At 35.7% G+C, this 10,650-nt stretch overlaps 1 protein-coding gene across 3 annotated transcripts in view; it reads left to right on the forward strand.

Annotated features, from left to right (window-relative positions):
- The window catches only part of LOC127879748 (DNA polymerase iota-like), a 52,842-nt gene extending 49,123 nt beyond the window's left edge, over positions 1-3,719 (forward strand). For all 3 annotated transcript variants that reach the window (XM_052426776.1, XM_052426778.1, XM_052426777.1), the window contains exons 8-10: positions 270-361; positions 1,636-1,769; positions 2,388-3,719. In XM_052426776.1, the coding sequence (XP_052282736.1) occupies positions 270-361; positions 1,636-1,769; positions 2,388-3,397 (1,236 nt within the window). In that variant the 3' untranslated portion in view covers positions 3,398-3,719. The remainder of the gene's footprint in view (positions 1-269; positions 362-1,635; positions 1,770-2,387) is intronic.
- Positions 3,720-10,650: the final 6,931 nt, after the last annotated feature.

A 10,650-nucleotide genomic window follows, 5' to 3' on the forward strand; every position in this document is an offset into this window, starting at 1 on the left:
AGTAAATTACTGGAATGAATACATGTAGTTAAAATCTATTTGTGTGAACCAATTCAATTTATTGTGTTTACTTCCATAAACTATTTAAATATACTTTTTTAACAGTGTATATCTACTTTCATGGACAGTTTAAATTAAATTATTTAAACCAACATATTAATTTATGTACCTATTTTTTTCCTCACTTTGATATAATCTGCTCTTCACTTTAATTTATAATGCAATCAATTACATAGAACATTCGCTGTTGAGTATTGTTTCATTTTCAGACTATTAGTGATGAGGATTCCTTCAAAAAGTGTTCATCATTGGCAGATGCTCGAGTGAAGATATCACAACTTCTTCGCAGTATTCTCTTAAGGTAAATTACAACGATCATTGTTTTTATGTCCCCCACCACTATAGTGGGGGACATATTGTTTTTGCCCTGTTTGTTTGTTTGCTCCAACTTAAACATTTTGCCATAACTTTTGCAATATTGAAGATAGCAACTTCATATTTGGTATGCATGTGTATCTCATGTAGCTGCACATTTTGAGTGTGAAAGGTCAAGGTCATCCTTCAAGGTCAAAGGTCAAATATATAGCTCCAAAGCGGCGTAGAAGGGGGCATAGTGTTTCTGACAAACACATATCTTGTTTTACAAATAATAGTTAATGTAATAGTAGGTTTTAAACTTTCTTTATTCAATTAAAACAAATTCAAGAATTCAAATAACAATTAGTATTGTTCAATTCAAAAAGAAATAACAAACGTGCAGAATAAAATGATCACTGTTACGTGACACCATTGATAAGTCTCTGCCCATATGTTATTGATAACTCAATGACTCCATTATATTTACATGAATTTTGTTTATCATGTCTGTTACAGAACAAAAACTTGATGTTTTGGAACAAATGTTGAACTATTCAGTAATTGCATGTGCCATAAGCGCCTGTGTTTCAGCAATGCGCACGTATTGCTTAGCTGAACTCTGCTCTAATAAATGATATCAAAGACGGTTTAGTGATATTCGGGTTACAATATACATGAACAATAAAGTACGATTTTCAGAGCATCACCAATTTGATTCCTGTTTATGCCCCCGTTATATGGAGGGATATAGATTTGCCTTTGTATGTCCACCCTTTTTTCCGTAACTATAGTACTGATGCTAGATGGATTGACCTTTGCAAACGTATCAACCACCATATGGACTCAAGCCCCTCCATATTTCCATTTGCACCATTCTTCTAAACCCGAGCAGTTGCCCTTTTTATACAACATCAGTTTACATTTTTCGCTTGTGTCGCACCGAAATCAAACGGCCTGACACATTACAAAATATTAATCATCATGTGAACGTGCACACTGCTTTATGTGAAAAGTATGTCTGTTAGAGGATTGCAACTGTACACACATATAAATTGGCGTGTGACTTTACATTCATACTTTGGTTTAGTTTTTCAAGCATAGTGGGGTATTCGGACAAAGGCGTTATTCGAGGTCTTCCGTGTCATAAGGACACATTTTAGTCTTGAGCGTACATTAATGCTTAAATGATATTATATAGACGTTTGCAGAGATCCTTAAAATTTTAAGACCACCCTCTATGGCATTAACGGACAGTGTGTAATCCGCTATCATGTTTAGGTTGGTGGAGGATGGGCGTATCCCTCACACGCTGAGACTATCTATCCGGCGCATGTCTGACACAAATCGCTATAGCAACAGGGAGAGCAGACAGTGTCCTATACCGGGCAGCGTTTTCAACCGATTTTCTGCAGGTGATGCTGCTGTGTTCATTGTTAATTTTTTTTCACTAGTGATATTTTTACAATAGGTTTTATAAAAAGTGTAACATGATTTTGTCTTAGTTCTCTACAGGAGTTGCGTTTTTAACTGAATTGAAATATTTAATGTATATCATGCCCTAAAGTCCAAGCCCACTTCAGTTTTGATTTGCCGAGCTGTTAATTCATGCTTAATTCTGTCCGGAAGTAATTTGTGCATTTGTCATGCACATCTTATTATTGTATGTCGAGCAATAAACGTATTGTCTGATTAGTTCATGTTTAAATAAAAAAATCCGAACATAATTTTAAAAATGTCTTAAAATAAAATCTCTACTTTGACTTTTAATATACAGATTTCGTTTTAAATTATTATGATATATTTGTGATTAATCACAGGTAGAGTTGGGATGCTTAATATGAATAAGTAAGATTTAAAAACCATAGACATTACAGACATACTTATCCTAGTTAGTATTAAATAAATATTAAATATTAAATAAAAGACCATGTTAAAATGATAAGAGGTATAGAATGTATGGTTTTAAAGAAGATTTCTTAATTGTATTGCACTACATGTTTTATACTTACTTTCAATACATTGCCTTTCAGGAACCATACTACAGGTAGCATCAAAATTGGAGACTCTAGCATTAGGTCTATTCACCAAGATGTTAAATCCAGCACAATCCTTTCACCTCACCCTTATTAATGTAGCTTTTACAAAGCTGGAAGGCAAGTCAGGGACAGACATAGGTAGCTTCTTCGAAAGTCAAGAAAAACAAACTGCTGTGAATCTAGTTGGACCTAATTGTGTAGATCAAGATGTTTGTTTTCTAGATATGGGACAGAGTGTTGAAGAAAACCTGGAACCATCCTTTAAAGTGATTGACGGTTTTGAAAGTCGAAACGTAGGTACATGTATGCCAGACACTGTTGAGCTCGACCAGAGGAACAATTTATGTGCCGAACAATTTAAGGACGGTAAGGAAGTATTGGTTTCAGTTGGTCATAAAGGTAAGCAACCAGTAAAAAGAAAATCTTTATTGAGCACCTGGTTATCTTCCCCAGAAAAGACTGCAAATAATGCGAAGAAAAGAAAAGTTCCTAGTAGTGATGGAACTGATGTTTATTCTGATGCATGTAGTAGAAAGTATGTTAAACTTCTTTATGAAGACATAGATAAAGAAATGCTGGCTGGTTTACCAAAGGATATTCAGAATGAAATTACGGAGCATGCGTTGCATAACCGAAGTGCATCAAATAAAGAATTGAATTTGAAAGGCATATCTGAACAATCTGTATATATGAAACAACCCATCAATTTAAACGCTTCCATTCCCAATGGTTCCGTGATAGATGAACTACGTTCTCATGAACTGTTATACATTCCTGCTGATGTTGATAGATCCGTGTTTGCAGCATTGCCTCCAGAGATCCAACGTGAGATGTCAAACGACTGGAAAAGACGAGATATAACCGTTAGCAAGAATCATGCTGAAAAATGTGCCATCCTTAAAACTGATCATGAACATAAAAACCAAACACAAAATCGTTATAAATCACGATCGACAGAGAAAACATCTAGTGACATTTCATCATTTTTCAGAAAGCATGTTTAGAGGTTTAAACATTTCAAGCGACTTTGACGTTTTACAGGGTACAAACCGAACTTTATGTTGAATAATTTGGATTATCATGAGTTTGTTGTTGTTTTTGCGGCGATTGAAAAGAATGTGGTCACTTAGTTTACATGTCTCCGCATAGTGCTGTCAAATGGCCGTTTTAGTGATATAAATCAATTCTGCTAATTGCTATTTTAGTCATGAAAATTAACGCCTTTTGTTCAATAGTCGGATTTGTTAATTGACACGAAAATGTTGAAGTAAAAGATTGTTATTCAATATTAAACATCAAGATTTCAAAATAAAAAAGTATCCGTTATGCTCTTCTCACAATTTAGTTTTGATAATTGATGAGTATTTCTATTTGCGTTCCTTGATGCGTTTCGAAGTATTGTATTATAACTTTTTTTTAAGCACTAGCCTTTACTGAAATATATATACGTCCGTTTCGAGAGAATCCAAATTCTTTAGATGTTCCGTAGCTACACTTTGATTAGCCAATGACTTAATGCTGGTATATTAAATAAAGAAAAGGTCTGACACCATCATTATCCGAGCGTCTCTCATGTATAACAATTTAACAACTGTTGCAAATAGAAATTAAAAAATAGAAATTAAAATTAAACTACATATATCAACATTAGAATAATTGAACCAAATACAAGTAGCAAAATAATAGTTTAGTGTATTCTCTTGACAATTTAGTAAATATGTTAATTGAGATCAACTGATAATTTATGTTGAAAAGCTTGTGTATAATTACACTTCTTCACATTAAGTGTTCTATATTTATGTTTCATTCATCTTGCCACATGATCTTTGAACATCACTAATTAATTATACATGATTCCCATTTTTGATGCGTCTTTACTACAAAATGTATATTGTTATGTTATAAAATCATTTCAATCATTCCTTGTAACTAGACAATTTAATTTAAAAAATATATTTTGTTACCATGATTTAATGTAATGATTATAGTGCGCGTTAATTTTCGGATTATAAAAAACAATATAAGCTCATTGGCGCTTCATTGTCTATGAACTTTGAGTTCTTAAAAGATGTCTGTATTTATTATTTTACTTTACGTTTACTTTTTATGCCCCCGAAGGAGGGCATATAGTGACCGGGCCGTCCGTCTGTCTGTCCGTCTGTCCTTCCGTCATACTTTGCGTTTAGGTTTCGCGTTTAGGTTTCGAAAAATGCTCATAACTTCTACATGCATGTCCCTTTACATAGCAACTTAATATTTGGCATGCATGTGTATCTCATGAGGCTGCACATTTTGAGTGGTGAAAGGTCAAGGTCATCCTACAAGGTCAAAGGTCAAAAACATGTATCAAAGCGGCGCAGTAGGGGGCATTATGTTTCTGACAAACACATCTCTTGTTATATTTTAAATGAGTGGTTTAAGAGTTAACATGAGATTAATTGCTATTATTTCTTCACGCTTCGGCAGCTATTGGAAGTTGTGCACATAACTGCTCTTCGATTAGGCGGGCTTTGTAATTAGAGGTTCGCTTTCACAGAAATTAATACACATTTATCATGTAAATGTTTCGTAAATAATTGATAGAATAACAGCAAGTTGCAAACATATTTCGAAGAGAGAAATTGAACAGTAAACTTTTGGAACCAATTAAGCTTGGTTGGGAATCGGTTTGGGGTACACAGTCCCCATATGGCAGAACTAAACTGTCGACATGGCTAGAGATTTTTGAGGCACTAAGCACACAGTCAAAACCGGTGTTGCTTACGAAATTATACAGATGAGAATATTATTTTTTCTGAAATTCAGATGCATGATCACTTAGTGGTATATATATCACAGTTGGTTCATTTAACAGTTATAAAAACCTATTTACCGGTACATATACTTATTTACAAAGAAGACGCCAAATGCTACATGCGTGTGTCCGGTTCACTTAATCATGATCCGTTTTTTAATCGAATTGTTGTAAGAGGATTTGCATTAATGTACACTATTTGGATAGTTTGCATACTATATATACATTCCGAATAACTAAAATTGCAAACATGTAATGCAGATAAAGCGTAAACCCTTTCATTTTATCAAGGGTCAGCATGTATCATTTAGACGCTCGTTATGTGTGGTAGTTAGGCACGTTGATTGATGCTGATAATTTTGCCGTGTTCTGAGAAAACTGGGCATAATGCATGTGCGTAAAGTGTCGTTCCAGAGTAGCCTGTGCAGTCCGCACATGCTAATCAGGGACGACACTTTCCGCCTAAACTTGATTTTCGGTAAGGAGTGACTTCCTTGAAACTTAAAATACCATAAAAGCGGAAAGTGTCGTCCCTGATTAGCATAGGCGGACTGCACCGGCTAATCTGGGACAACACTTTACGCACATGCATTAAGTCCAAGTTTCTCAGAAAATGACATATATTTACCACTATATGGCGCATGCATACTTTTGCTTCTGCTTTTTTCGTTTTACATCGCGTGTGGTTGTTTGTGTTATTTTATATTATAATTATCAGTAACACCGGTCATACATATTAATAGCGCGTGGTCAACATTGCTTTGCATGTGGCCCGCCAACGAGTTTTATTTGTGTTTTCTGTCGTTGGCGATAGAAGCAATTTTTCGTGTAAGGGTGGGGCGGTTGCATATAGCGAGCATCGATTTTGCGTGTCCTTTATGGTAACTTCTAAGCTTTAAAGTACGGATTTATCGGGAGGAAAATATGAGACAACACAATACAAAACAAGGATCGGTTCATAAAAACGCTCTTGGATTTTGCTCCTGTCAACATTTTTGTTGCTTGCCCTTACTCCTTTGTATGATAAACTACAAGCGGATTCGAAGTGTGTATTACACCTTTGTTTCGAGGTTTGAGTCTTTGGCGAGCCGACGAATGGACGTACACCGTTATTAGTATTGATCTGTTGGAAGTTGGTGGTGACTATAATACTGTATACACGGCCTTTTTCAGGTATGGAATTTTTGTTGTCAATACAAAATCTTTGATTTATTCATAGATGTTTGGTGAATATATGGATATAGTGTGTATCAGTAGAGCTCGATGAACAGTTAAAACGTGCAAACCATTTTATATTGTTTCAGTTAATTCATTGTACCGGTCTGAAACAGCATGATTGGCATGCAACAAGTGCCTACATCCACCGAAGATATCGGACTTAGCCAGGGCAACAAATAGTACAATAGCTAATGCAACGTATTTGGAAATAATAAATGACACATTTTGGAAGAACATTTATTTGATACTCCTGCTAAATAATAGCATCAGTACATGTGTTTTTCAAGAAGATTTCATTTTCAGATATTTGTTGACTGTTGCCATGCAAATGTTTGTTTACAAACAACCGTTGGATGCATGTTATTATTAAATTGTATTATTATATTGTGGCTTTGATATTTGAAATAAGAACACAAGTTTTGTTCAAGTCTTCCTTTATATGACACATATTTATTACATACATATATAAGTACATACATCAAGGGCTTGTTTTTGAAGTTTGAACGTTGGATAAGGTTTTCAAGTGTTTGGATATCAAAAGTGTTCAGTTCAAATTGAGTATTGAGTGACATACGTTTTATACATAAGGTTTACATGTTTAAATACAAACAGTTGATGTCTCTGATTGTGAGCTATACCCATGTCTCATCGGTGTCTAATATCGGTCGCTATTTGAAAATCTTTTCAAATTTTCGAGTTTTGTATCAGTATTTTCAACCTTTAACAAAGGTAGCCGTTTTAAAGACTTATGACACACACATTCTTTGCGACTTATGGCAGCATTATAGATGTACAAAAATATCTATGAATATAAATAGTATCTTATCCGTTCGTCCGTTTGCAAGCTATAAAATGATCCAATGCGTCCACGTAAGATTAAAAAAATATTTTTTATATAGTTCAACATTTAGTCATAAGTTTTTTCCTGTTATAATGATTAAATTGTACATACTTTTTTGTTCGAGAAATGCGTAAAAGCCTATTGAAGAATTATGTTTATGTTGTTTTTTTATGATTGGTTTGGTGTTTATTCTATTAGTTTAGTTTAAACCTATTTATTTTAGCTCGATTGCATAGAAGTAATTCCTACTTATTTGAAATGCTCTCGAGTCCGTTTCCTGGGCCTAGAACCAGTACTTGGTGTCTATATGGGAGATCGAAAGAACGCTCCCACAGCGGGGTCGAACCCGTGACCTCCCGGTCGATAGGCGGACACCATATCCATTACACCACGGCGACCTTGTAAGTAAGTAAGTATTCTATTGTAAGTATGATAATAATTAGTCAAATTTTGGACGAACGCATTAAGAGAGAAAATAATTGTTATATTTTGGTTTAAAAATTTATAAATCAACACGGGAACTGTTTATTATTTTAGTACCAATATTCGAATTTGATGTTTATGTTTTTAGCTCACCTGAGCACAATGTGCTCATGGTAAGCTTTTGTGATCGCCTTATGTCCGTCATGCGTCGTGCGGCGTCAACATTTGCCTTGCTAACACTATAGAGGCCACATTGATTGTCCAATCTTCATGAAATTTGGTCAGAAAATTGGTCTTAATAATATCTTGGATGAGTTCGAAAATGGTAACGTTTGCTTGAAAAACATGGCTGCCAAGGGGCGGGGCATTTTTCCTTATATGGATATAAATGGCTGTAGTAAAATCTGGTTAACACTATAGAAGCCACATTTATTGCCCGATCTTCATGAAACCTGGTCAGAAGATTCATCCCAATTATATATTGGACAAGTATAAAAATGATGCCGGTTGGTTGAAAAACATGGCCGCCAGGGGGCGGGGCATTTTTCCTTACATGGCTATAGTAAAACCTCGTTAACACTAGAGGTCACATTTATTGTCCAATCCTCATGAAATTTGGTCAGAAGATTGGTCTTAATGGTATCTTGGATGAGTTCCAAAATGGTTTCGGTTGCTTGAAAAACATGGCTGCCAAGGGGCGGGGCATTTTTCCTTATATGGCTATATATTTAGCTATAGTAAAATCTTGTTAACACTCTTTAGGCCACATTTATTGTTAACTATTCATGAAATTTGGTAAGAAGATTTGTAGCAATGATATCTTGGATGAGTTCCTAAATGGTTTTAGTTGCTTGAAAACATGGCTGCCAAGGGGCGGGGCATTTTTCCTTATATGGCTATATATTTGGCTATAGTAAAATCTTGTTAATACCATAGGGGCCACATTTATTGTCCGATCTTCATGAAACCTTGTCAGAAGATTCATCCCAATAATATCTTGGACAAGTTTTAAAATGATGCCGGTTGGAAGAAAAACATGGCCGCCGGGGGGGCGGTGCATTTTTCCTTATATGGCTATAGTAAATCCTTGTTAACACTCTACATTTACTTTCCGATCTTCATGAAACTCGGTCAGATGATTTGTCCTAATGATATCTTGGATGAGTTCGAAAATGGTTTCGGTTGCTTTAAAAACATGGCAACCAGGGGGCGGGGCTTTTTTCCTTATATGGCTATAAATGGCTTTAGTAAAACCTTGTTAACACTCTTTAGGCCACATTTATTGTTAAATCTTCATGAAATTTGGTCAGAAGATTTGTCGCAATAATATCTTGTATGAGTTTTAAAATGGTTGCGTTTGCTTGAAAAACATGGCTGCCAAGTGGCGGGGCATTTTTCCTTATATGGCTATAGTAAATCCTTGTTAACAATCTAAGGGCCACATTTATTTTCCGATCTTCATGAAACTTGGTCAGATGATTTGTCCCAATGTATCTTGGATGAGTTCAAAAATGGTTTCGGTTGCTTTAAAAACATGGCTGCCAAGGGGCGGGGCATTTTTCCTTATATGGCTATAGTAAATCCTTGTTAACACTCAAGAGGCCACATTTATTTTCATGAAACTTTGTCAGAATATTTGTTTAAATGATATATTGGATATGTATGAAAATGGTTTTGGTCTGCAGGAAAATGTGGCTGCCAGGGTGTTCACTAGTCATGAAAGTTGGTAAAAACATGTTGTTCTTATGACATCCTGGGCTGCACAGAACAGGTCAGTTCCTTTGAATCTCAGGTGAGCGACTTTAGGCCTTTCAGGCCTTCTTGTTTAATATTAATGGTCAAGAGTGTATGATATGCGTTAAGAATATGAACATCATAATTTATGTATCTTTATGCATATTGTTTAATTCTTATAAATATTAAACATGTATATGTTTGATGTGCATGCTTATTGTTTATATGCTTATTGTTATTTCCATTAAGCATTGCTATGGGTGAGGTCCGGAACTGCAATGTTGCATTTGACAACTGGGAACAGGTTTCCAGAGGCTTTTTTCCCGAATGAAAGGGTGTTATCTTTGCTTGATCATTTGCGAGTCATTATGCAGGCGAATATAGATCTCATGTATTTTTAAGGTGTAGGGTTTGCGTGTGAGATAAGTTGATTTGTTAATGTTCATGTGGAAATGGTTTATTTGCATAACGTATGCTGTTATAACGTATTAAACGGAATACCGTTAGGGCGATCGTGATAACACTTAAAAATCCAGGTGGCAATACGATATTGCGATAGTACGATGGCGACAATGCGATAGTACGATGGCGACGATGCGATAGTACGATGGCGACAATGCGATAGTACGATGGCGACAATGCGACAACGCGATAGTACGCTGACGAAATGCGACAGCGCGAAAATACGATGGCGACAGTGTGATAGTACGATGGCGTTATCGCATTGTCGCCATCGTACTGTGCCACTGTCGTCATCGTATTGTCGCATTGTTGCCATCGCACTGTCGCCATCGTATTGTCGCACTTTCGTCATCGTATTGTCGCCATAGCGTTATCGTACTGTCGTCATCGTATTATCCTATTGTCGCCATCGTACTATCGCACTGTCGCAATCGTATTGTCGCACCGTCATCGTACTATCGCATTGTAGCCTTCGTACTATCGTATTGTCGCCCTCTGGATTTTAATGTGTAACCACGATGGCACTAACGGTATTCCGTAGTTAATGTTAAGGTAGAAATGGTTTATTTGCGAATTAACAGAAATGCGGTCCGCCTTCTAAAGAACTAGCCCTTTTTACTTGTTAGATGCTGTTTTAATTGCAAGCAATAACAGAATACTTTCAGACGAACGCATTGAGAAAAATAAGAAAGAATGATTTCCCTTGTTAACCCATTTATGCCTAGTGGACTCTCCCATCCTTCTAAATTGGATCAATTTATTTCCAAAATAAGGGATGTCTTGTA

The sequence above is a fragment of the Dreissena polymorpha genome, chromosome 4 (assembly GCF_020536995.1).
Source record: "Dreissena polymorpha isolate Duluth1 chromosome 4, UMN_Dpol_1.0, whole genome shotgun sequence".
NCBI lineage: Eukaryota > Metazoa > Mollusca > Bivalvia > Myida > Dreissenidae > Dreissena > Dreissena polymorpha.